Genomic DNA, 26,518 nt, shown 5'->3' on the forward strand with positions numbered 1-26,518 from the left:
ATGTGATGAAATCTCCAAGAATACGTCCAATCAGAGTTGGCAACCCGAGAATTTGGAGCTACTCAGGGCCATGGAGGCTTGTATCTCGCACTTTGTCCTGTTTAACGTTTGTGGGCCTGGAAGTTTGGAACGGTCAATTCTGGTGCCAGCCGTGGCTCAGTGGGTAGCGCTCTCTCTCTCTCGCCTCTGAGTCAGAATGTCGTGGGTTCAATCCCCACTCCACGAGACTTGAGCCCATAATCCAGGCCGATACTCCCAGTGCAGTACTGAGGGAGTGCCGCAGTGTCGGAGGGGCGGTACTGAGGGAGCGCCGCACTGTCGGAGGGGCAGTACTGAGGGAGCGCCGCACTGTCGGAGGGGCAGTACTGAGGGAGCGCGCACTGTCGGAGGAGCGGTACTGAGGGAGCGCCGCACTGTCGGAGGGGCAGTACTGAGGGAGCGCCGCACTGTTGGAGGGGCCGACACTCCCTCAGTACTGCCCCTCCGACAGTGCGGCGCTCCCTCAGTACTGCCCTGGGGTGTCAGCCTAGCTTTATGTGCTCGAGTCCCTGGAGTGGGACTCGAACCCACAACCTTTTGACTCAGAGGCGAGTGTGCGACCCACTGAGCCACAGCTGACACTGGCAGTCGAGGCCAGAATCGGGGGAGTGCAGAGATCTCGGAGGGTTGCAGGGACTGGAGGAGGTCCAACAATATGTAATAGAACTCCTTGCATTAATATAGCGCCTTTAACATAGAACTAAAGTCCCAAGGCGCTTTCACAGGAACGTAAATCAGACAAAATTTGACACCGAGCCACATGAGGAGATATTAAGGACAGGCGACCAAAAGCTGGGTCAAAGAGGTCGGTTTTAAGGAGCGACTTAAAGGAGGAGAGGGAGAGGCGGAGAGGTTTAGGGAGGGAATTCCAGAGCTTAGGGCCCAGGCGGCTGAAGGCCAGTGGTCGAGTGGGCAGGGAGTGGGGGGGAGGGAGAAGAGGTCAGAATCGAAGAAGTGGAGAGTTCAGAGGGGAGGGGGGGCGGGGGCGGAGGTTGTAATGTTGGTACTTTGCTTTCCTGAAGTTCTGAGTCACACAACAAGGGAAACATCCTATCTTATCTGTGCACTGAAGCCAGGGGTGGGTTTTTTTTTCCTTCTCCACGGGAACTGGCTGCAGTAGAGACGGGCCTGTGAGCATCCTGTTTTCATTCGGATCCCCTCGCTTTTGCTTTTCTCTCGCAGTTCCCCGAGCGGGCAGAGACTGAACAGCTGCAACATCGGGGACACTTGTCGTGGGACAGCGAGCTGGAAAGACCGCAGCGATAGGTGAGTCAACCCCCCTGCCCCGTGCTCGCTGACCTACACTGGCTCCCGGTCCGGTAACACCGCGATTTTAAAATTCTCATCCTCCTGTTCAAATCCCTCCTCACCCTCTCCCTATCTCTGTAACCTCCTCCAGCCCCCACAAACCCCCCGCGATCTCTGCGCTCCTCCAATTCTGGCCTCTCGCGCATCCCCCCGATTTCCATCGCTCCACCATTGGCGGCCGTGCCTTCAGCCGCCTGGGGCCCCGAGCTCTGGAATTCCCTCCCTAAACCTCTCCGCCTCTCTCTCCTTTAAGACGCTCCTTAAAACCGACCTCTTTCACCAAGGTTTTGGTCACCTGTCCTAATATCTCCTCCTGTGGCTCGGTGTCAAATTTTGTTAACACTCCTGTGAAGCACCTTGGGACGTTTTAGGAGCAGGAGGAGGCCATTCAGCCCCTCGAGCCTGCTCCACCATTCAATGAGATCATGGCTGATCTGCGACCCAACTCCATCTACCCGCCTTTGGCCCATCTCCCTTAATACATTTGGTTAACAGAAAGCTATCAATCTCCGATTTAAGATTAACAATTGATCTAGTATGAATTGCTGTTTACGGAAGAGAGTTCCAAACTTCTACCACCCTTTGTGTGTAGAAGTGTTTCCTAACTTCACTCCTGAAAGGTCTGGCTCTAATTTTTAGACTCTGCCCCCTAGTCCTAGACTCCCCAACCAGCGGAAATAGTTTCTCTCTCTCTACCCTATCTGTTCCCCTTAATATCTTGAAAACTTCGATCAGATCACCCCTTAACCTTCTAAATTCCGGGGAATACAACCCTAGTTTGTGTAATCTCTCCTCGTAACTTAACCCTTGGAGTCCGGGTATCATTCTGGTAAACCTGCGCTGCACTCCCTCCAGGGCCAATCTATCCTCCCTACGGTGTGGTGCCCAGAACTGCTCCCAGTGCTCCAGGTGTGGTCTAACCAGGGCTTTGTACAGCTGCAGCATAACTTCTACCCCCTTGTTTTGTGATGTTAAAGGCACTATATAAATGTTGTTGTTGTCAACGGGTGAATCCAGATGTCTCGAATGTCCACACCCCTCCTGGGCCTTTTCCTAAAATAGATAAGGGAGAACCAGTGGATGTGGTGTATTTGGACTTTCAGAAGGCTTTCGATAAGGTCCCACACAAGAGATTAGCGTGCAAAATTAAGGCACATGGGATTGGGGGCAAGGTATTGACTTGGATAGAGAACTGGTTGGCGGACAGAAGGCAGAGAGTTGGAATAAACGGGTCGTTTTCCGAGTGGCAGGCAGTGACTAGTGGGGTACCGCAAGGATCGGTCCTTGGACCCCAGCTGTTCACAATATATATTAATGATCTGGACGAGGGAATTGGATGTAATATCTCCAAATTTGCAGACGACACAAAGCTGGGTGGGAGGGTAAGCTGTGAGGAGGATGTCGGGAAACTCCAGTACGATTTGGACAGGTTGGGTGATTGGGCAGAAACATGGCAAATGCACTATAATGTGGATAAATGTGAGGTTATCCACTTTGGTGGCAAAAACAGGAAGGCAGATTATTATTTGAATGGCAATAGATTGGGAGAAGGGGAAGTGCAAAGAGACCTGGGTGTCCTTGTGCACCAGTCGCTGAAGGTAAGCATGCAGGTGCAGCAGGCGGTTAAGAAGGCAAATGGTATGTTGGCCTTCGTAGCGAGAGGGTTCGAGTACAGGAACAAGGATGTCTTGCTACAGTTGTACAGGGCCTTGGTGAGACCGCATCTTGAGTATTGTGTGCAGTTTTGGTCACCTTACCTGAGGAAGGACGTTCTTGCCATGGAGGGAGTGCAGCGAAGATTCACCAGGCTGATACCTGGGATGGCAGGAATGGCGTATGAGGAGAGATTGTGTCGATTGGGCTTATACTCACTGGAGTTTAGAAGATTGAGAGGGGATCTTATCGAAACCTATAAAATTCTGTCAGGTCTGGACAGACTAGATGCAGGAAGGATGTTCCCGATGGCGGGGGAGTCCAGAACCAGGGGTCACAGTCTAAGGATAAGGGGTAAGCCATTTAGGACTGAAATGAGGAGGAATTTCTTCACCCAGAGAGTGGTGAACCTGTGGAATTCTCTGCCACAGAGGGCGGTGGAGGCTAGTTCATTAAATATATTCAAGAAGGAGTTGGATATATTTCTTGAGGCTAAAGGGATCAAGGGGTATGGGGAGAAGGCAGGGACAGGGTACTGAATTTGGATGATCAGCCATGATCTCATTAAATGGCGGCGCAGGCTCGAAGGGCCGAATGGCCTACTCCTGCTCCTATCTTCTATGTTTCTATGTTTTTGATGGCAGTCTTGTTGTCTGTGAGACCCCGGCCTTCTTTTAGTTTGATCTCGGAGTGGTGGGGGGGGCGACAGTGGCAGAGGGGCTTTTATTGCCCGCTCCCCGAGAAGGTGACAACGGGCTGCCCATCTCGCCGGGGGTGCGTCGGAGTCGCTGAAGTGTGCCAAGCTGTTGGGTCTTTCCCCGGCGATATCGTCGGTCATCTCTCTCCAGCCGGTGAATCAACTTAACGACTTGGCCGCGCTGGGATCTGACCTACGACCCCGGGGGCTTCTGGGTCAGGGATCAGGCCTGTGAGTCCCAGGCTGCCATCTCCACCCCACCCCCCCACACCCTGCCATGGAAGGAGTGCAGCGAAGATTCACCAGGCTGATACCTGGGATGGCAGGAATGACGTATGAGGAGAGATTGGGTCGATTGGGCTTATATTCGCTGGAGTTTAGAAGAATGAAAGGGGATCTCATCGAAACCTATAAAATTCTGAAAGGACTAGACAGACTAGATGCAGGAAGGATGTTCCCGATGGTCGGGGAGTCCAGAACCAGGGGTCATAGAAACATAGAAACTAGGAGCAGGAGTAGGCCATTCGGCCCTTTGAGCCTGCTCCGCCATTCAATGAGATCATGGCTGATCATCCAAACCCTAGCACCCGGTCCCTACACCGACAGCCATCCCACCCAAGCCCTATCCCTGTAACCCCGTAACCCCACATATTTAATCCCCCCTAACACTAAGGGCCAATTTTTATCATGGCCAATCAACCTAACCCGCACATCTTTGGACTGTGGGAGGAAACCGGAGCACCCGGAGAAAACCCACGCAAACACGGGGAGAATGTACAAACTCCACACAGACAGTCACCCGAGGCCGGATTTGAATCCGGGTCCCTGGCGCTGTGAGGCAACAGTGCTAACCATTATGCCACCGTGCTGAATCTTCGCTGAACTCCTTCCATGGCAGGGTGTGGGGGGTGGGGTGGAGATGGCAGCCTGGGACTCACAGTCTAAGGATAAGGGGTAAGCCATTTAGGACAGAGATGAGGAGGAATTTCTTCACCCAGAGAGTGGTGAACCTGTGGAATTCTCTACCACAGAAGGCAGTAGAGGCCAATTCATTAAATATATTCAAGAAGGAGTTAGATATATTTCTTAAGGCTAAGGGGATCAAGGGATATGGGGAGAAGGCAGGGACAGGGTACTGAATTTGGATGATCAGCCATGATCGCATTGAATGGCGGAGCAGGCTCGAGGGGCCGAATGGCCTACTCCTGCTCCGATCTTCTATGTTTCTATGGTTCTACTGTCCCTCCTCTGAGGGCGCTGACTGCTACTGATCACCTGCCCTCCAGTACCACGGGCAAAAAATGCCACTCTTCCCGTGCGACCCGAGACATAAGAACATAAGAAATAGGAGCAGGAGTCGGCCATTCGGCCCCTCGAGCCTGCTCCGCCATTCAATAAGATCACGGCTGATCCGATCTTGGCCTCAACTCCACTTCCCTGCCCGCTCCCCGTAACCCTCGACTCCCCTGTAGCTCAAAAATCTGTCAATCTCCACCTTGAATATATTCACTGACTCCGCCTCCACAGCTCTCTGGGGAAGAGAATTCCACAGATTCACGACCCTCTGAGAGAAGACATTCCTCCTCATCTCCGATTTAAATGGGTGCCCCCTTATTCTGAAACTGTGCCCCCGAGTTCTAGTCCAAAGATGTGCAGGTTAGGTTGATTGGCTATGATAAATTGACCCTTAGTGTTAGGGGGATTAAATACGTGGGGTTACGGGGATAGGGTGGGATATGCGTGTGATGAAATATGTCATTCATCAGACTCTGTATTTAACTACATATATTGTATTGCCTGCTCCTGTGTTTTTACCTTGTATTGTATATAGGGCACCGCCCCCTTTCTCCCCATTGGGTGTGTCGGCTCCGCCCATACCTGGCCCTACTTAAGACAAGCCCAGGCTTGTCTTGCAGCAGAACGCTAGGTGAAGACACAGGCATCTTTCTTTGCTAATAAAAGCCTAGTTTTATCCAGTTAACTTTGAGCCTTGACGTTATTGAGGCGCATCAATGTGTTGGTGTAGGGGTTACGGGGATCGGGTGGGATATGTGTTGGTGTAGGGGTTACAGGGATCGGGTGGGATATGTGTCGGTGCAGGCTCGATGGGCCGAAATGGCCTCTATCTGCACTGTGGGGGTTCTGTGATTCCCCCACGAGGGGAAACATCCTCTCTACATCTACCCTGTCGATCCCCCTCGGAATCTTATATGTTTCAATAAGATCCCCTCTCATTCTTCTAAACTCCAATGAGTATAGGCCCAACCTGCTCAACCTTTCTTCATAAGTCAACCCTTCATCTCTGGAATCAACCTCGTGAACCGTCTCTGAACTGCCTCCAATGCAAGTATATCCTTCCTTAAATAAGGAGACTAAAACTGTACGCAGTACTCCAGGTGCGGTCTCACCAATACCCTGTACAGTTGTAGCAGGACTTCCCTACTTTTATACTCCATATAGACAATGGCGGCCAGTGGGCTGGTCAACTGCAGAGGCATCACAGGTGCGCTTGATGTTGCTCTCAGCCAGTATCTACATGTGTACGCGTGGTGTATGCACACACATGTACACATTCACATACACACACACACACACACACACACCCACAGAAATGTGGTTGACTCTTAACTGCCCTCTGAAATGGCCTAGCGAGCCACTCAGATGTACCAAACTGCTATGAAAAGGTGTAAAATAAAACCAGACGGACCACCCGGCATCGACCCAGGCACCGGACACGACAAAGGCTCACCCAGCCCAGTCAGCCCTGCAGTGCCCTCCTCACTACCACCTAGAAGGACAAGGGCAGCAGGCGCATGGGACCACCACCACCTCCAAGTTCCCCTCCGAGTCACACACCATCCTGACTTGGAAATATATCGGCCGTTCCTTCATCGTCGCTGGGTCAAAATCCGGGAACTCCCTCCCTAACAGCACTGTGGGAGCACCTTCACCACACGGACTGCAGCGGTTCAAGAAGGCGGCTCACCACCACCTTCTCAAGGGGCAACTAGGGACGGGCAATAAATGCCGGCTTTGCCAGCGACACCCGCATCCTGAGAGTAAATAAATCAAAAAAATTACAAGCACATACACACAAATTGTTGGAATCCTACAGGACTGTATTGGTTTCCCGGGAGATGCTGTTCCCGGCGCTGTGATTGGTCGTTTCAACCCTCTCCTTTCTTTTCCGTTTCAGTTCAGGATGAGGCTCTCCCAGATCTTTCCTGAGATCTTCCTGTTGACCAGCTCGCTCCACCTGGCCTGGCCTTTGAACCCCAATGACCCCAACGTGTGCAGCCGCTGGGAGAGGTAAGAGGTCACAGAGGGTTGAAAGGGGAAACTCTGCTGTGGTGCAAACCTGGAGGGGATGGGGAGAGAATGGGTGAGGGGAGGGGAGGGGAGGGGGAGGGGATAGGGAGGGGAGGGGGGCTGGGGAGGGGTGAGGGGATGAGGAGGGGATGAGGAGGTGGAGGGGAAGGGTGAGGGAATGGGTGAGGGGATGGGGAGGGGATGGGGAGGGGGAGGGGAGGGGTGAGGGGATGGGGAGGGGATGATAGGGGGAGGGGAGGGGTGAGGGGATGGGGGAATGGATGGGTGAGGAGAGGGGTGAGGGGAGGGGCGAGGAAATGGGTGAGGGATGGGTGAGTGGAGGGGTGAGGGGAGGGGTGAGGGGAGGGGTGAGGGGGTGGGCGAGGGGAGGGGGAGGGAATTGGGGAGGGGATGGGTGAGGGGATGGGGATGGGGAGGGGGTGGGGAGGGAGATGATGAGGTGAGTGGGTGGGGAGGGGGAGTGGGGATGGGGAGGGGGTGGGGAGGGAGATGATGAGGTGAGGGGGTGGGGAGGGGGAGTGGGGATGGGGAGGGGTGGGGAGGGGGGGTGATGAGGGGAGGGGGTGGGGAGGAGGGGAGGGGGTGGGGAGGGGGAGTGGGGATGGGGAGGGGGTGGGGAGGGGGAGTGGGGAGGGGGAGGGGGTGGGGAGGGGGTGGGGAGGGGGATGGGGATGGGGAGGGGGTGGGGAGGGGGTGGGAAGGGGGAGTGGGGATGGGGAGGGGGTGGGGAGGAGGGGAGGGGGAGGGGGTGGGGAGGGGGAGTGGGGATGGGGAGGGGGTGGGGAGGGGTGGTGATGAGGGAGGGGATGGGGAGGGGGAGTAGGAATGGGGAGGGGGTGGGCGGCGGGGTGATGTGGGGAGGGGTGAGTGGAGGGGGAGGGGAGGGGTGAGGGGGTGGGGAGGGGGGAGTGGGGAGATGGAAGGATGAGGGGACGGGGAGGGGGTGGGCGGGGGGTGATGAGGGGAGAGGAGGGGGAGGGGAGGGCGAGTGGATGGTCTTTGAGCCTCTGCACTGATCCCCGGCCATGTTTTTAAGCAGCGTGTTGTGGTACTGTTGAGGTAGCCTCGCCCTCATCCATTTTCTACCCACACAACGTAGGATTCTGATCAGCTGAAAGGAAGTCGATCATTTAATATTAAGGTTTCCAACCACCATTTTAAAAATAGCTTCTTGTGTTCAAATCCCTCCATGGTCTCCTCGCACCTCCCTATCTCTGTAACCTCCTCCAGGCCCTACAACTCTCCGAGATCTCGGCGCTCCTCCAATTCTGGCCTCTTGAGCATCCCCCGATTTCCATCGCTCCACCATCGGCGGCCGTGCCTTCAGCCGCCTGGGCCCCGAGCTCTGGAATTCCCTCCCTAAACCTCTCCGCCTCTCTCTCCTCCTTTAAGACGCTCCTTAAAACCGACCTCTTTGACCAAGCTTTTGGTCACCTGTCCTAATATCTCCTTATGTGGCTCGGTGTCAAATTTTGTTTGATTACACCTCAGAACGGTTTCTTCCTATATTAAAGGCGCTGTACCAAGACAAGACAAGATGTTGTGCAGGGAACAGTACAAGATCAGTGACCTCATGCCTCCAACTGTCCCGCTCCCACTCTCCCTCCATTGGCTGCCCAACCTGTCCATCCTCGGGGAGCCCCGCCTTCTCAGGCCAATAGGAAAGTGAACAGACTCGTCGGTACCTGATTGGACGATTCTTGAGTGTGCCAAACAGCCTTTCTTCCCCCTTCTCCAATATATTTATAATAACTAATAAAGTACTCCAAGGACATAAGAATTAGGAGCAGGTGTAGGCCATTCGGCCATTCAATACGATCATGGCTGATCTGATCTTGACCTCATCCCCATATCCCTTGATTCCCCTAGAGTCCAAAAATCTATCGATCTGTCTTGAATATACTCAACGACTGAGCCTCCACAGCCCTCTGGGGCAGAGAATTCCAAAGATTCACCGCCCTCGGAGTGAAGAAATTCCTCCTCATCTCAGTCCTAAATGGCCGACCCCTTATCCTGAGACTGTGACCCCTGGTTCTAGACTCTCCAGCCAGGGGGAAACAACCTCTCAGCATCTACCCTGTCAATCCCCCTCAGAATCTTGTCTGTTTCAATGAGATCACCTCTCATTCTTCTAAACTCCCGAGAGTATCAGCCCATTCTACACAATCTCTCCTCATAGGACAGCCCTCTCATCCCAGGAATCAATCTGGTGAACCTTCGTTGCACTCCCTCTATGGCAAGTATATCCTTCCTTAGGTAAGGAGACCAAAACTGTACACAATACTCCAGGTGTGGTCTCACCAGGGCCCTATATAATTGCAGTAAGACTTCCTTACTCTGATCCTTTGTAAGAAGGAACTGGAGTATAAGAGTGTCCGGGAGATTAATCTTCAATTCCTGGAGATTCCGGGGCAAACCTGGTGAGCTGGGAATCCGAGATTGGGAACTCCTCCTGGTGCTAGCCCCATGAGCCACTGCTGTGCCATAGTGTGCACTGCCCCGCACGCCCTTGAGGTGTGTGCTGCCAGCTCGGGTTGGCCGTATTCCTGGCGGTTTCATCACATGACCTCCTGCCTCCAACCAGCCCCGGCCCCGCCCCCACACTCCCGCCATTGGCTGCCCGACCCGTCCATCCTCACGGAGCTTCGCCCCCCCCCACACTCCCGCCATTGGCCACCCGAACCGTCCATCCTCACGGAGCTCCACCCCCCCCCACACTCCCGCCATTGGCCACCCGAACCGTCCATCATTTACAGAGCTCCGACCCCCCACTCTCCCGCCATTGGCTGCCCAACATGTCCATCCTCACGGAGCTCCGCCCCCCCCCACTCTCCCGCCATTGGCTGCCCGACCCGTCCATCCTCACGGAGCTCCGCCCCCACTCTCCCGCCATTGGCCACCCAACACGTCCATCCTTTACGGAGCTCCGCCCCCCCAATCTCCCGCCATTGGTCGCCCGATATACCCGTCCTCGCGGAGCCCCACTTTCCCACGGCCAATCGGAAAGCAAAAAGACTCTTTGTTATCCGATTGGACGATTCGCAATTGTCGGTCAAACCGCCATTTCTTTCCCCAACACCAACATTTAAAAAGCGAAAGTGTTGAAAGAAAATAATTCTTTTAATGCCCCCTTACGATTGGTCTCCCGGCTGTTCAGAGACACCAGGCCAAGCCTAGAGGGTTGTCATGGCAACCGCGCTAGTTGGCGAAGAGGCCTTGTGACTGGGAATTGGCGTGTAATGAAGGTTTTTCTCCCCCCCCCTTGCTCTCAGCTATTCAGTCACCAAACAGGAGGCCTACACCACGCCACACGATGAACCCCACGAGGAGTCCTGCGACGACCCCAGGAACCACTTCCGATGCACCAGGCACAGGTGAGCACATCGCAGCCGGAGCAGCCAGCCGGCCTGTCTGCGGCCTAGCAGCAAAGGCTTCAGCTAGTGGTCAAGTAAAGGCTTGCGTTTTTCTCCAGCGCCTTTCCCCACCTCGGGACATCCCAAAGTGCTTCACAGCCAATGAAGTACTTTTTGAAGTGTGGTCACTGTTGTAATGTGGGAAACGCAGCAGCCAATTTGTGCACAGCAAGATCCCACAAACACAGCAATGTGATAATGACCGGATCATCTGTTTTTAGTGATGTTGGTTGAGGGATAAATATTGGCCCCAGGACACCGGGGAGAACTCCCCCCTGCTCTTCTTCCAATAGTGGCCGCGTTTCCCACATTACAACAGTGACCACACTTCAAAAAGTACTTCATTGGCTGTAAAGCACTTTGGGACGTCCGGTGGTCGTGAAAGGCGCTAGAGAAATGCAAGTCTTTCTTTCTTTGCTCTCTCTCTGTCTTTACTTCCTTCCTTCCTTTCTTTCTTCCTCTCTTTCTCTCTCTCTCTATCTCTTTCTCTCTTTCTTTCTTTATTCTTTCCCTCTTTGTCTTCCTCTCTTCCTTTCTCTCTTTCTCTCTCTCATTCTTTCTCTCTCTCTCTATCATTCGCTCTCTCTTTCCTTCTTTTTTCTTTCTCTCTCTGTTTTCCTCTCTTCCTTTCTCTCTCTCTTCCTCTCTTTCTCTCTCTCTCTCTCTCTCTCTCTTTCTTCCTTTCTCTCTTCCTTCCCCACTTCGGGAGCCGCTGTTCACCGGGCCACCTCGCTCTGTCTTTCTGTTGCAGAATCAGCTACCGTGTGGCGTACCGGCTGGGGGTGGAGACGGAGTACCGCAAACGGGCGCACTGTTGCCACGGATACTACGAGAGCCGGGGCGTCTGCGTGCGTGAGTAGGCAGGGGTCCGTGGGTGGGCCGGAGAACCTGGCGGGATCGGCGTTAGCGCCGCGCGGAAGTCACCTCAGTCCCGGGGCCGCTCGCCAACGTTCCCTCCGGGCCCCTCGGCCAGCGGGAGTGCGGAGGGCCGCGGGATCTTCCCCTGCGATTTGCCCCTCCCACACGCGGCGAGCTCCCAATTTCAGTCGGGCCAACCACGGGCGGCTTCTCTGAGTGAGGTCGCAGGTCAAAGATCAGGCTCAGTTTTGACCTGTCGTGAGCGCAGGCCTCCGTCAGATACTGGCCTCAGTCCAGATAACTCACTTCACATCGCCTTAAAATTAGAGCCAGGCCGTTCAGGGCTGATGTCAGGAAGCACTTCTTTCACACAATGGTGTGGAGATGCCGGTGTTGGACTGGGGTGGACAAATGTAAGAAGTCACAAAACACCAGGTTATAGTCCAACAGCTTTATTTGAAATCGCAAGCTTTCGGAGCGCTGCTCCTTCATCAGGTGAAGTGGAGAGATGCATAAAGACACAGCTTATATAGTCAGAGAATAATGTCAGATGTTTACAGGTAATCTTTCCAACTGCCATTTATTGCACCTCGGCAGAGAGATAATCACAGCAATCAAAGGTGTGAATGGTGTCCAAACAGGTCAGTCAGGAAAACATTACATCAAAGAACATGCAGATGCTGGGGTCTGTGTGAAAAACAAAAAAACAGACAAAAAACATTTTTTTTGCTGGAAATCACAGCAGGTCCGGCCGCATCTGTGTAGAGAGAACAAGCCAACGTCGACTCGAGTCTGGATGACCCTGCGTCAGGTGGGGTTACATGTAGCGTGACATGAACCCAAGATCCCGGTTGAGGCCGTCCTCATGGGTGCGGAACTTGGCTATCAGTTTCTGCTCGACGATTTTGCGTTGTCGTGTGTCTCGAAGGCACAAGGGGGCAGTGGAAATCTGGAAATCTCTCCCCCCCCCCCCCCCCCGCCACAAAAAGGCTGGGGGGGTCAATTGAAAATTTCAAAACTGAGATCGATAGATTTTTGTTAGGAAGAAAGAACTTGCCTTTCTATCACACCTTTCGCTGCCTTTTCGAAGCACAGTCAATGTTGTAATGTGGGAAACGCGGCAGCCAATTTGCTCCCACAAACAGCGATGTGATAAATGACCGGATCATCTGTTTTTTTTAGTGATGTTGGTTGAGGGATAAATATTGGCCCCAGGTCACTGGGGGGAGAACTCCCACCCCCCCGCCCCCGCTTTTCTTCCAATAGTGGCCGCGGGATTTTATTTTTTTATTCGATCCTGCGATGTGGGCGTCGCTGGCAAGGCCGGCATTTATTGCCCATTCCCGAGTTACCCTTGAGAAGGTGGTGGCGAGCCGCCTTATACAACTGAGGGGCTTACTGGGCCATTTCGGAGGGGCAGTTAAGAGTCAACCACATTGCTGTGGGTCTGGAGTCACATATACCCGGCCAGACCGGGTAAAGACGGCAGATTTCCTTCCCTAAGGGACATTAGTGGGCAGCACGGTGGCATAGTGGTTAGCACTGTTGCCTCACAGCGCCAGGGACCCAGGTTCAAATCCGGCCTCGGGTGACTGTCTGTGTGGAGTTTGCACATTCTCCCCGTGTTTGCGTGGGTTTCCTCCGGGTGCTCCGGTTTCCTCCCACAGTCCAAAGATGTGCGGGTTAGGTTGATTGGCCATGATAAAATATTGGCCCTTAGTGTTAGGGGGGATTAAATACGTGGAGTTACGGGGATAGGGCTTGGGTGGGATGGCTGTCGGTGTAGGGACCGGGTGCTAGGGTTTGGATGATCAGCCATGATTGCATTGAATGGCGGAGCAGGCTCGAGGGGCCGAGTGGCCTACTCCTGCTCCTATCTTCTATGTTTCTATGTAGACTGGTTTTTACAACAGTCCGATAGTTTCATGGCCACCAGCTTTTGATTCCAGATTTATTTAATTAACTGAATTTAAATTCCCCAGCTGTCACGGTGGGATTTGAACTCATGTCTCTGTTTTTTTTAAGTGATGTTAGTTGAGGGATAAATATTGGGCCCCAGGACACCGGGGAGAACTGCTCAGCTCACGGCTGATCTGTATCTTAACTCTATCTGCCCACCTTGGTTCCGTAATACTTAATGGCCCAGAAATTCGGTTCGGGGGCTTCCCGCGGGTGTAACCCCCCCTGATCTGCACTTACCTAGCGCGCCGGCCATTGTGCTGTGGGCCCGCATGGGATTCCGATCCTGGGCCTGCTCCAACTGCCGGCGCGCAGTGCTTGCGTATCCAATCCAATTCAATTCAATTCAATTCCATTTTTATTTGTCATATATGCAGCAGACGTGTGTACTGCACAATGAAATGTTGAGTTTTACGAGTCCTCCCAACATTGGAATAAATATGGCATAACAATGATAAAAAATACTAATAGAAATACAGTAATAATAAATAAAACAACAGTAATAAATAATAATAAATTATTCGTTCATGAATCTTATGGCCTGGGGGTAGAAGCTGTTTCGAAACCTGCTGGTACGAGACCGTATGCTTCGGTATCTCTTACTGGACGGGAGCAGGGCGAAGAGGTTGTGGCTGGGGTGGCTCGCGTCTTTAATGATTCTCAGGGCCTTCCCCCGGCACCTCTCGGGGTAGATATCCTGCACAGCAGGTAGTTTAATTCCTATAGTGTGTTGTGCAGCTTTCACTACCATCTGTAGAGCCTTGCGGTCTGTGGCGGTGCAGTTGCCATACCAGGTAGTGATGCAGCCGGACAGGATACTCTCGATGGTGCACCGGTAGAAGTTGGTGAGAATCTGGGGGGCCATTCCAAATTTCTTCAGTCTCCTGAGGAAGAACAGGCGTTGGCATCCCAGGGGCGCAGTTAGTTCGAAGCGTCCCCTGGGATCACGTGGGCCATGGAGAGCCAATCGTAGCAGGGAACCTCTATTCATAAGTTTGTCAGGAAGACCTGTCAAGTCTATGACTAGAGTTCAGCCCCAAAACATCACTAAAACTTCAAATAAATTTTTTAAAATACACATTTTTAAAATAACTATAAATTACATGAAATAACTATTTTAAACAATAATTTAAATTTTTGAAAAAATTAATTACATTTTCTAATGGGGCTAAAAATAAACTTCCCTTTCTTTAAAGTATTTAAAAATAATAAACCTGTGGAAAATATGTTTTAATTTTAATTAATTCACCACTTACCTTGTTAAAAGCAGGCCTTGCGCCTGCTTTTTAAAAGCGTAACTGCTGGAGACTTACCCTCCCGGAGAAAGCTGCAAAAAAACCGGAAGTTCCAGGCGCACGCGCTGCCTCTCCGGCGCACGCGTTCGACCTGTGAACCCCTTCCTTTAAGGGAACGGAAGTCCCGGTTTCCCGCGCATGCGCAGTGCGTGCACGAAACCGGCACTTTCGTTGGGCCTACGCGCGAGTGCCCCGTGCATACTCACCCGTGGGGACCCGAATTTCTGGGCCAATACCTTTACCCAACCGTCTTTCGGATGAGACGTTAAACCGAGGCCCCGTCTGCTCTCTCGGGTGGACGTAAAAGATCCCACGGCCGCTGTTAGGCTGTTAGACCAACATCACAAAAAACAGATGACCCGGTCATTGTCACATTGCTGTTTGTGGGAGCTTGCTGTGCGCAAATTGGCTGCCGCGTTTCCCGCATTACCACACTTCAAAAAAGTACTTCATTGGCTGTAAAGCGCTTTGGGACGTCCTAAGCTGGTGAAAGGCTCTTACGCATCGCCCATTTCCTTCGACTCACCATTGGTAGCCGTGCGTTCCGCCATCCAGTCCCGCTTGCTCCAGTCGCCTGGGCACGGTGGGAGGGAAGGAGAGGTGAATGTAGAGCCCGGTTCGCTCCCCTCCCCCCGCCGCCACCCCCTCCACAGTTCATCGCTACAAACCACCCTCGCCGGTGCCCGAATGTTTATTGTGTTCGTACGCCCTCCCTCTTTCGCCACAGTTTTAACCCCTTTACCTTGTGCGAGCAAACGCTAGAGTTAAATAAACCGACATCAAAATCTCACAAACGGCGCGAAGTGCTCGCTCGCGTCGCGCCAGGCAGTGACGAGGTAATGGCGTGCGGAGATCTCCCCGTGGCATTGCTCCCAATCCCTCGGAGGATAGAGTGGAGCAACGGCGCCACCTGGTGGCCGCGATGACGACGTTACCGGGGGGGGGGGGGGGCGCCGTGTTTGCATTAAGACTTCCCCCTTATAGCTGTTCACTCAATGTCGATGTAAAGAAGTGTGACCAAAAAATCATGACAACAGGAACTGAGGGTGTTAAGGCAGAAAGTGCTCGCCCACAGGAGGCTCTTTATAATATTCCAGTCGTTCTCCAAGACCATCGAATCACGCAGCACAGGAGGAGGCCATTCAGCCCATCGTGCCTGTGCCGGCTCTTTGAAAGAGCTCTCCAATTAGTCCCACTCCCCTCTCGCTCTTTCCCCACAGCCCTGTGAATTTTTCCCCTTCAAGTATTTCTCCAATACCCTTTTGAAAGTCACTATTGAATCTGCTTCCACCGCCCTTTCAGGCAGCGCGTTCCAGATCACAACAACTCGCTGCGTAAAAAACATTCTCCTCAGCTCCCCCTCTGGTTCTTTTGCCGATTATCTTCAATCTGTGTCCTCTGGTTACCGACCCTCCTGCCACTGGAAACACTTTCTCCCGATCTACTCGATCAAAACCCCTCATGATTTTGAACGCCTCGATTAAATCTCCCCTGAACCTTCTCTGCTCCAAGGAGAACAAGCCCAGCTTCTCCAGTCTCTCCACGGAACTGAAGTCCCTCCTCCCCTGGTCCCTACATGAAGAGGGGTGAGCAGCCGGAATGGAATGCAGTGATGTAATATTTTTAATGAGATTTTATATCAAATATCAAATATATACTTTTTCAGTGTCCATTTTAAAATCAAACACTATTTATGGGGTCCTGATGGTGAGACTCCCTCTTTAAAAGGGGTCCCTGATGGAGAGACTCCCTCTTTAAAAGGGGGTCCCTAATGGCGAGACTCCCTCTTTAAAGGGGGTCCCTGATGGCGAGACTCCCTCTTTAAAGGGGGTCCCTGATGGCGAGACTCCCTCTTTAAAGGGGGTCCCTGATGGCGAGACTCCCTCTTTAAAAGAGGATCCCTGATGGTGAGTCTCCAATTCTTTGAGTTCACATCTTAAGGCTCAAGGAAACTGACAGCAGCAAGCAAGGCTGACCTCCCTCTGCCCTCAGGAAGTGCTTTATCTGACTCCTTGCCGATCACGCTGAGAGACTTTCGCCAGTCCTTCCTCCCTGAGGACAGATTAGGGCCTGGAATTTGGCAGGGTGTTTTTACAGCTATTGGGAAGCCTAGAGGAAGGCCCAACGCCTAGGTTACAGGGCACCAGGTTCGAGAAGACACAAGGGAAGGAAACGCAACAGGCTCAATCAGGAAGAGGTGATCGTTGGAGGCCTCGTTGGGGTTTGATAGACCGCCGACTGTAGGAGGCTGAGGGAGGGAAGGACTCGCACGGTGCTGAGGCCACAGGAAGGAATGAGTTCGAGCAGGAGACGGGGCGATGAGGCTTTGAGTTTAACACGGGGGATACAGAAAGAAGAAAGAAAGAATTGCATTTATATAGCGCCTTTCACGAGCACCGGACGTCTCAAAGCGCTTTAAGAACATAAGAACATAAGAAATAGGAGCAGGAGTCGGCCATACAGCCCCTCGAGCCTGCTCCGCCATTCAATAAGATCATGGCTGATCATCGACCTCAACTCCACTTTCCCGCCCGATCCCTCGATTCCCCGAGAGTCCAAAAATCTATCGATCTCAGCCTTGAATATACTCGAGGACTGAGCCTCCACAGCCCTCTGGGGCAGAGAATTCCAAAGATTCACCGCCCGCTGAGTGAAGAAATTCCTCCTCATCTCAGTCCTCAATGGCCGACCCCCTTAATCCCGAGACTGTGACCCCTGGTTCTAGACTCTCCAGCCAGGGGGAAACAACCTCTCAGCGTCTACCCTGTCAATCCCCCTCAGAATCTTGTATGTTTCAATGAGATCACCTCTCATTCTTCTAAACTCCAGAGAGTATCGGTCCAATCTACACAATCTCTCCTCATAGGACAGCCCTCTCATCCCAGGAATCAATCTAGTGAACCTTCGTTGCACCGCCTCCAAGGCAAGTATATCCTTCCTTAGATAAGGAGACCAAAACTGTGCACAGTACTCCAGGTGTGGTCTCACCAAGGCCCTGTACAATTGGAGCAAGACTTCCTCACTCTTATACTCCAACCCCCTTGCAATAAAGGCCAATGAAGTACATTTTTGAAGTGTGGTCACTGTTGTAGTGTAGGAAACGCGGCAGCCAATTTGCGCACAGCAAGCTCCCACAAACAGCAATGTGATAATGACCGGATCATCTGGTTTTTTTAGTGATGCTTGATTGAGGGATAAATATTGGCCGGGGAGAACTCGGTACAGGGAGGAGGGGGTGTAGACGGGGGGGAGGGCGGGTACAGGGAGGAGGGGGTGTAGAGTGGGGGTGATTTGGGTCCTAGGAAGGACAGGAGGGATGTTCAGGACAGCAGTAGTAGTGTAAGTGCTACCACAAGAAAGATCCCAGTCTGAGAATCTGGAACTCGGTCTCGCCTCACGGCCGCATTGGCTCCAGGTCCCGCTGCACAATTAATCTCAAAGGAAGGAACCATAGCATGGTAGTTACTGGACTAGTAAACCAGAGGCCTGGATTAATGATCCACCAGACAAGATTTCAAATCCCACCATGGCAGCTGGGGAATTTAATAAAATCCAGTTAAAATAAATCTGGAATAAAAAACTCGTCTCAGTAATGGTGAGCATGAAACTACCAGATTGTTGTAAAAACCCATCTAGTTCACTAATGTCCTTTAGGGAAGGAAATCTACTGCCCTTACCCGGTCTGGCCGGGTATATGTGACTCCAGACCCACAGCAATGTGGTTGACTTTTAACTGCCCTCTGAAATGTCCCAGTCACTCAGTTGTCAGCACCACCTTCTCAAGGGCAATTAAAAAAAATTGTTTCTGGGATGTGGGCGTCGCTGGCAAGGCCAGCATTTATTGCCCATCCCCTAGTTGCCCCTTGAGAAGGTGGTGGTGAGCCGCCTTCTTGAACCGCTGCAGTCCTTGTGGTGAAGGTGCTCCCACAGTGCTGTTAGGGAGGGAGTTCCAGGATTTTGACCCAGCGACGATGAAGGAACAGCCGATATATTTCTAAGTCAGGATGGTGTGTGTGACTCGGAGGAGGAACTTGGAGGTGGTGGTGTTCCCATGCACCTGCTGCCCTTGTCCTTCTAGGTGGTAGAGGTCGCTGGTTTGGGAGGTGCTGCCGAAGAAGCCTTGGCGAGTTGCTGCAGTGCATCTTGTAGATGGTACACACTGCAGCCACGGTGCGCCGGTGGTGGAGGGAGTGAATGTTTAAGGTGGTGGATGGGGTGCCAATCAAGCGGGCTGCTTTGTCCTGGATGGTGTCGAGCTTCTTGAGTGTTGTTGGAGCTGCACTCATCCAGGCAAGTGGAGAGTATTCCATCACACTCCTGACTTGTGCCTTGTAAATGGTGGAAAGGCTTTGGGGAGTCATGAGGTGAGACACTCGCCGCAGAATACCCAGCCTCTGACCTGCTCTTGGTGCCACAGTATTTATGTGGCTGGTCCAGTTAAGTTTCTGGTCAATGGCAACCCCCAGGATGTTGATGCTGGGGATTCGGTGATAGTAATGGCATTGACTGTCAAGGGAAGGTGGTTAGACTCTTGCTTGTTGGAGATAGTCACTGCCTGGCACTTGTGTGGCGCGATTGTTACCTGCCACTTATCAGCAATTATTAGGGATGGGCAATAAATGCCGGCCTTGCCCACGTCCCGGGAATGAATACAATAAAGGATGTGCCAGGTCTCTCTCTCTGCGAGAGGTTACCCCACAGTCCCTCCAGGCTCGGCCCCAACAGTATCACCGTGTTGTGCAGTGCCGGCCTCCCCCCGAAAAGCCCAGCGATTCACATCCAACTCTCCGGGATGGCGAGTTTCCCCACGACTGGCCGGGATTTCAAAATGGCCGCCTCGCCGTGTCGGAATCTCCTGCTCTATCCCGTTCTTTCCCTGGGGCTCGCAGACTTGTGAAATTCCTTCCCCCCTCCCTCAGAGAATCTTACAATAGGAAGCCATTCGGCCCATTGTGCCTGTGCCGGCCCTTTGAAAGAGCTCTCCAATTAGTCCCGCTCCCCCCTGCTCTTTCCCCATAGACCTGCAAATCTTCTCCTTCTCAAGTATTTCTCCAATTCCCTTTTGAAAGTCACTATTGAATCTGCTTCCACCGCCCTTTCAGGCAGCGCATTCCAGATCACAACAACTCGCTGCGTGAAAAACATTCTCCTCAACTCCCCCTCTGGTCCTTTTGCCAGTTACGTTAAATCTGTGTCCTCTGGTTACCGACCCTCCTGCCACTGGAAACAGTTTCTCCCGATCTACTCGATCAAAACCGTTCTTCCTACAATCTAGGGGCTGGATTAAGCCAATGGGGAGCTTTTGGAGGCGGGACTCCCACTTGTCGGGTTTTAGTCCCGCCTCCATCGACTTCTGGCCAACCCACGCTGTTTTCCCTTGATTGACCTTGTTGAGCCCGCCCAGAGGGCATAGCAGGCCAATTAAGGGGAAGCGGGTTACAGAGAACGTCAGCGTATGACGTTTCATCTGTCAAAAATTTTTGACAGATGAATTGTCATCGTTTGACATTCTCTAGTTTGATGAGTTCTTGAATTCTAGCAGAAATTAGATGGTTGCTGCATTGGAGAATGCAGCGGCCATCTGTCATCTCTGCCGCGGAGGTGCGAGACTCTCCGCATCCCCAACGACTGAAGCCTGCAGGAAGAAACAAAAGTAAGTAAACTTTTTCTAACACTTTCCACTCACCTCACATACTCACCTCTCCACACGTGCACCCATCACTTACCTTCCCAGCACACTTTTGCACCCCTATGACCCCCGCAGACCCACTGCTCACCTCGGTGTCCCTGGCGGGGTTCGGAGCCTTCGGGAAGCCCGCAATTGTGTGGATAAAATGGGGATCATCCTATTTTCTGCCTGTTAACTACCTGTTAACAGGCAGTTAATAGGCTTTAATCCCCTTCCCGTCTCCAAGGAGACGGGACCCGGCGCGGGTCAGCTACCCACCTCCTGGGAAGATGGCACGGAGGCGGGATGGGGGCGGGACGGACACCCGCCCCCAGATTCTGCCATTTTCCCGGCAGGCCCGCCTCCCCAGGGCTGGCAAGATCCAGCCCTACATTCCATTAAAACCACACTTGGTGTTAACTCCACAGGGCACGGCGGTCTTGCGGGCTGATAATCCGGAGATCGTGAGTTCAGATGCCATCACGGCAGTTTGAGAGTTTGAATTCAGTTTTCAGAAGAGAAAATCTGGTATCGGTGAACGGCGCCAAATAAACGCGAGTCTCTCTTTTCACGGGACAAGGTGACGAAACAATTCCCCATGAAAAGTAACCCAACCACCTCAGGTTGTTTCTGAAGAGAAAAGAAAGAGCGACTCGCATTTCTCCAGCGCCTTTCACCACCTCAGGACGTCCCAAAGCGCTTCACAGCCAATGAAGTACTTCTTTGTTGAAGTGGCGGTCTCTGTTGTAATGTGGGAAACACGGCAGCCAATTGGCGCACAGCAAGATCTCACAAACAGCAGTGTGATAACGACCAGATCAATGGGGGGGGGCGGAATTCGGTATCGCCCATTTTGGGGGCGCCAATATCGGCCGGGCGCAAAGTTTAGCGCCCGGCGCTAATTATCGCCTCCGACTGCAAAATTCGCCTCTGTCGCCCCCCCCAAGAGGTGATTTGAGCGCTAAATCAGGCGCTACACACCTCTCTTAAGGCGTTAACGTCAGGGAGCGAGACGCTATCTCAGCGCGCCATCGAAGCTCAGGCGATGCCAGTTACCATGGAAGCCAGACGGACTGGCACCATCCAGTTCTTAAAGGGGAGGGGTCCATCTTGCTGGCCAGCCACACCCTGCTCGTCACAGCCTTGAATCTCGGCCTGGAGAGAACCTCGAAAGCGATTGTGTTGGAAGCACTAATGGACAGGCCCAGGGAAAGAGCTCGGCGCTTAGAAACCTCAAAAATGGTGCCGAGGGCCAAAACCCCTTAGGACAGCGTTAAAACCAAAAATTTCGCCGACAAGAAAAGGCAGGAAGCAGCCGCCTTTAAATAGCGTTCCCCCAGCCCCTTCCCGACTTGAAAACGTTCCCCCTCTCCCCGGCATTCCTAGCGGCGGACGCTGAGGGCAGGGGACGCGACTCAATATCCGGTCCGGGGCGCGACCGGGGCGTTGCACGCTCGACTGACGTCACGATCCGTAGGCGTGGGAGATCACGGCGGTAGTGTTTAGCGCCGCCGCAAAATGACGTCAATTTCGCGAACGGCGCTAAAATCACGTTAAGCTCCTAAGTTCCCGGCGCCCCATTAGTGCCCCCCGGAGGCGCTAAGCAACCGAATTTTTCCCCCCCATCTGTTTTTTAGTGATGTTGGTTGAGGGATGAATATTGGCCCCAGGACACCGGGGAGAGCTCCAAGCAGAGACAGAGAGGACTGAAGACGCACACGCGGTCGCCATTGGAGCACGTGGTGGATTGTTCCATCAGTAAGAATCGCTCTTTTCCTCTTATCCACAGCCCGGTGTACCCAGGAGTGTGTGCACGGCAGATGCGTTGGACCCGACAAGTGTCAATGCGAGCCTGGCTGGCGAGGAGCAGACTGTTCCAGCGGTGAGTCCGAAAATAATGGTCTTCGAACGCGCGTTAATGGAAGAGCTCGCATTTCTGTCGCGCCATTCACGTCTTCAGGACGTCCCCAAGCGCTTTATAGTCAATGAACTACTTCTTGAAGTGTGCTCACTGTTGTAATGCAGGAATCGTGGCAGCACAGCAAGATCCCACAAGCAGCAAATGAATGAATGAATGAATAGCCAGTTTCGCTGTTGTTGGCTGAGGCATAAAGGATGACCAAGAAACCGGGGAGAACTCCCCCTGCTCTTCTTCCAATAGAGCGCTCTCTCAGTACGTGCCCCTCCGACAATGCGGCGCTCCCTCAGCACTGCCCCTCTGACAGTGCGGCGCTCCCTCAGTACTGCCCCTCCAACAGTGCGGCGCTCCCTCAGTACCGCCCCTCCGACAGTGCGGCCCACCCTCAGTACTGCCCCTCTAACAGTGCGGGGCTCCCTCAGTACTGCCCCTCCGACTGTGCGGCGCTCCCTCAGTGCTGACCCTCTGACAGTGCGGCGCTCTCTCAGTACTGCCCCTCCGACAGTGCGGCACTCCCTCAGCACTGCCCCTCTGACAGTGCGGCGCTCCCTCAGTACCGCCCCTCCGACAGTGCGGCGCTCCCTCAGTACCACCCCTCTGACAGTGCGGCGCTCCCTCAGTACTGCCCCTCTGACAGTGCGGCGCTCCCTCAGTACTGCCCCTCTGACAGTGCGGTGCTCCCTCAGTACTGCCCCTCTGACAGTGCGGCGCTCCCTCAGTACTGCCCCTCTGACAGTGTGGCGCTCCCTCAGTACTGGATTTGCAGGACCCAGTAGAAATGAGATGCAAAACTTTTCACCTGAGGTATCTCAGATTCTGTTGAACTGTAAAGCGAGTGCCTGATCACAATTAGCTGTCATGAGCCCTACCTCCCCTTCCACCCTCTTTACACCTCTGAGCCCTTCTCTCTTATCTCCTCCTCTTCCTAACATCGCCCGTCTCCGCCCTTGCCTCAGCTCATCCTCCGACAGTGCGGGAGTGTTTGCTAGTGCTGTGGGGGAGGGTTTAAACTAAAATGGCAGGGGGTTGGGAACCTGAGCAGGGAGACAGAGGAAAGGGAAACAAGGATAAAAGCAAAAGACAGGAAGGAGAAAAACAAAAGTGGCAGTCAGAGAAATCAACGGTTTAAATCAAACGTGGCCACAGTAAATAATAATTCTAATAGGTCTAAGAGCGTTAAAAAAACAAGCCTGAAGGCTTTGTGTCTTAATGCAAGGAGCATTTGTAATAAGGTGGATGAATTGGCTGCGCAAATAGAGGTGAACGAATACGATTTGGTTGGGATTACGGAAACGTGGCTCAAGGATGGCCAAGACTGGGAACTCAACATCCAGGGGTATTCGATATTCAGGAAAGATAGGCAAAAAGGAAAGGGAGGTGGGGTAGCATTACTGATTAAAGAAGGGATTAACACAATTGTAATGAAGGATATTAGCTCTGATGATGTGGAATCTGTATGGGTAGAATTGAGAAATACTAAGGGGCAGAAAACGTTAGTGGGAGTGGTATATAGACCTCCAAACAGTAAGGCGGAGGTTGGGGATGGCATTAAAAGTGAAATTAAAGAAGCGTGCAATAAGGGCACAGCAGTCATCATGGGTGACTTTAATCTACATATAGATTGGGCCAACCAAATTAGTAACAATACTGTGGAGGAGGAATTCCTGGAGTGTTTACGGGATGGTTTCCTGGACCAATATGTCGAGGAACCAACCAGAGATCAGGCCATCTTAGACTGGGTATTATGTAACGAGAAAGGATTAATTAGCAATCTTGTTGTACGAGGCCCCTTGGGTCGGAGCGATCATCATGGGCCAGAAATTGGTGAACGGGGCTTGCCGCGCGTGCAAGCCCCGTATATGCACTTACCCCGCGCTACTGCCGATCAGCTCCAGGGACGCCTGGACTTGGTGTTTGAAAAAGAAGAATCCCGGGCAGCGTATGACGTCACGCCGCCCAGGAGTGCAGCCAGCGCGAAGCCAGGAGCGTGCAGTGCAAGTGAGACACGCCCCTTGAGGTCTCAGTTTCACTGGATACGCCCCCAATGTTTCTGTCAAGCTGCTAACCATTTTCACATGCAAAGCAGCAGTTTAAATAGGTTTTTGGAAGTTTTTTGAAGATTTTGGTAACTTTTATAAACTTTTTAAAATGTTTACATTATTTTGAGTAATCTGAAGCAGTTTTAAAGAGAATTAAAGCAATTTAAAGACTTTTAAAAGCCCTAAAAGAATTTTTTTAATTCCATTTATTTATTTAGCAATGTCGCCATCATACGTGTCTTCACACTGTTCCCTTTGGGGAACTGTATGAAGTGGTGGAAGGATTTATGGCCATGATTAACGCTCATTCCGTGACCGTAACCATCTTTGAACCAGCCATTAGGGCGGTTAGTCCTATGGCGGGAGGGTTTTACGGGCTCCCACAAGCTATACAAGGAGGGGGGGCCACCCACACCCACGGACGCAAATATCCCACTGGATGTCAACCCAGAATTTAGAGCCGGAGCTCCGACTCCACTTGCCGGGACTGTCTGGAGCGGGGTTCGAAACCCTACCCTGATCTGGCCCAGCGGCGGGGATCCTACCGCTATGACAAAGGCCCAATCCGATTAGCAACGTGAAATGGCAGCATAGGGCTCCAGTCACGGGGAGGGAAAAGGCGCAGGAAACGTATGGGTGTCACCTTTTGTGCGGAGTGGGCCTTTTGCGTAGCAGTAAGCATCCCCGCCGCTGGGCCAGAAGGAGTAGGGTTTTGAACCCCACTCCAGACAGTCCCGGCAAGTGGAGTCGGAGCTCCAACTTTAAATTCTGGGTGGACATCCAGCGGGATACTTGCGTCCGTGGGTGTTGGTGGCCCCCCACCCCCTCAGATGGGTTGTGGGAGCCCGTAAAACCCTCCCGCCATAGGACTAACCACCCTAATGGCTGGTTCAAAGATGGTTACGGTCACGGAATGAGCGTTAATCACGGCCATAAATCCTTCCACCACTTCATACAGTTCCCCAAAGGGAACAGTGTGAGGATACGTACGATGATGACCTCTTGCGCAATGCACCTCCTTGGACCCTCAGTTGCAGATGCGAGGGGGCAAGTCGTGCAATTGTTAAATTTTTCATTTTATTGACATGTAAAATGTTGGCCCAGTAATTCCCTTCCAAATGCGCGAGTACGGTCGGGGTACTTACGCATCTGGCCGGATGAAATGCCGGTTTTCAGCATGCACAGTGCATGTGGGGAAAACCGGCATTTCCTGTCCTCTGAACGAAGGGGTTCAGAGGCAGAACGCGTGCGACTGCACAGGCAGCGCGTGCGCAGTATAATTCGCCGCTTTCATTAATGCTTTCAGTGAGGTCAAGTCATTACAACTTACACATGAAAAAAGCATGGGTACAGTTGCTCCAGAGGCTGCGGAGGAAGATATTTATTATCGTGGAGCTTCTGAAAGTATGTATGTCTGTATATATTCCTTTGCGTGTTATGTATATATTCCTTTACTTATGTGTATGAATGTATTATTTAATTATAACTTTCAGAGAAAGTAACTTATTGGAAAATCATAATTAAAAACATACATTCATACACATTAGTAAAGGAATATAAAACATACATACATATACGTAAAGGAATATATGTGGACATACATACATAACTCATTCTCACATTCCATTCACACAGCCACAATTGCTCCTTCTACCTACCGTTCTGAAAACCCTTTTTAAAAAAAAAAAATTTTAACTTTAAAACTTACTTAAAATTTCTTAAAATAACTTCCCTCCCTTTCCCAAACAAAAATATTGCATTTCAGAAGCTCCACGATAAAATATATCTTCCTCCGCAGCCAATGAACAACTTTACACTTGCTTTTTTCAAGTGTAACTTCTAAGGACATACCCTCACTGAATCCATCATTGAAATCCACAAAGTTCACTGCGCAAGCGCTGCCTGTGCAGTCGCACGCGCTGTGAATAGACCTCGGGTCTGGAAATGCCGGCGTTCCCCGCATGCGCTGTTCCTGCTGAACGCCGACATTTCCAACGGCCAAATGCGTGAGTACCCCGATCGTACTCACGCTTCTGGCTGCGAATTTCTGGCCCAATATGATTGAATTCTTCATTAAGATGGAGAATGAAGTAGTTGACTCAGAGACTAGGGTCCTGAATTTAAATAAAGGAAACTACGATGGTCTGAGGAGCGAGTTGGGTAGGATTGATTGGGGAATGGCACTCAAAGGGTTGACGGTGGATAGGCAATGGCAAACATTCAAAGACCGAATGGATGAGCTACAGAATTTGTTCATCCCAGTTTGGCATAAAAATAAAACAAAAAAGGTGACTCTACCGTGGCTAACAAGGGAAATTAGGGATAGCATAAGATCCAAGGA

General features: G+C 52.1%; 1 protein-coding gene across 1 annotated transcript in view; it reads left to right on the top strand.

Annotated features, from left to right (window-relative positions):
* LOC147086598 (uncharacterized) overlaps positions 1 to 26,518 on the top strand; it is a 214,576-nt gene that overhangs the window by 90,212 nt on the left and 97,846 nt on the right. The window contains 5 exon segments of the mRNA XM_085978281.1: positions 1,222 to 1,305; positions 6,894 to 7,006; positions 10,300 to 10,401; positions 11,192 to 11,292; positions 22,010 to 22,102. Coding sequence (XP_085834407.1) covers positions 6,900 to 7,006; positions 10,300 to 10,401; positions 11,192 to 11,292; positions 22,010 to 22,102 — 403 coding nt within the window. The 5' untranslated portion in view covers positions 1,222 to 1,305; positions 6,894 to 6,899.

This window comes from Somniosus microcephalus, unplaced genomic scaffold (assembly GCF_052327205.1).
Source record: "Somniosus microcephalus isolate GS21.2 unplaced genomic scaffold, FLI_Smic_1.0 unresolved_chr7, whole genome shotgun sequence".
Classification (NCBI taxonomy): domain Eukaryota; kingdom Metazoa; phylum Chordata; class Chondrichthyes; order Squaliformes; family Somniosidae; genus Somniosus; species Somniosus microcephalus.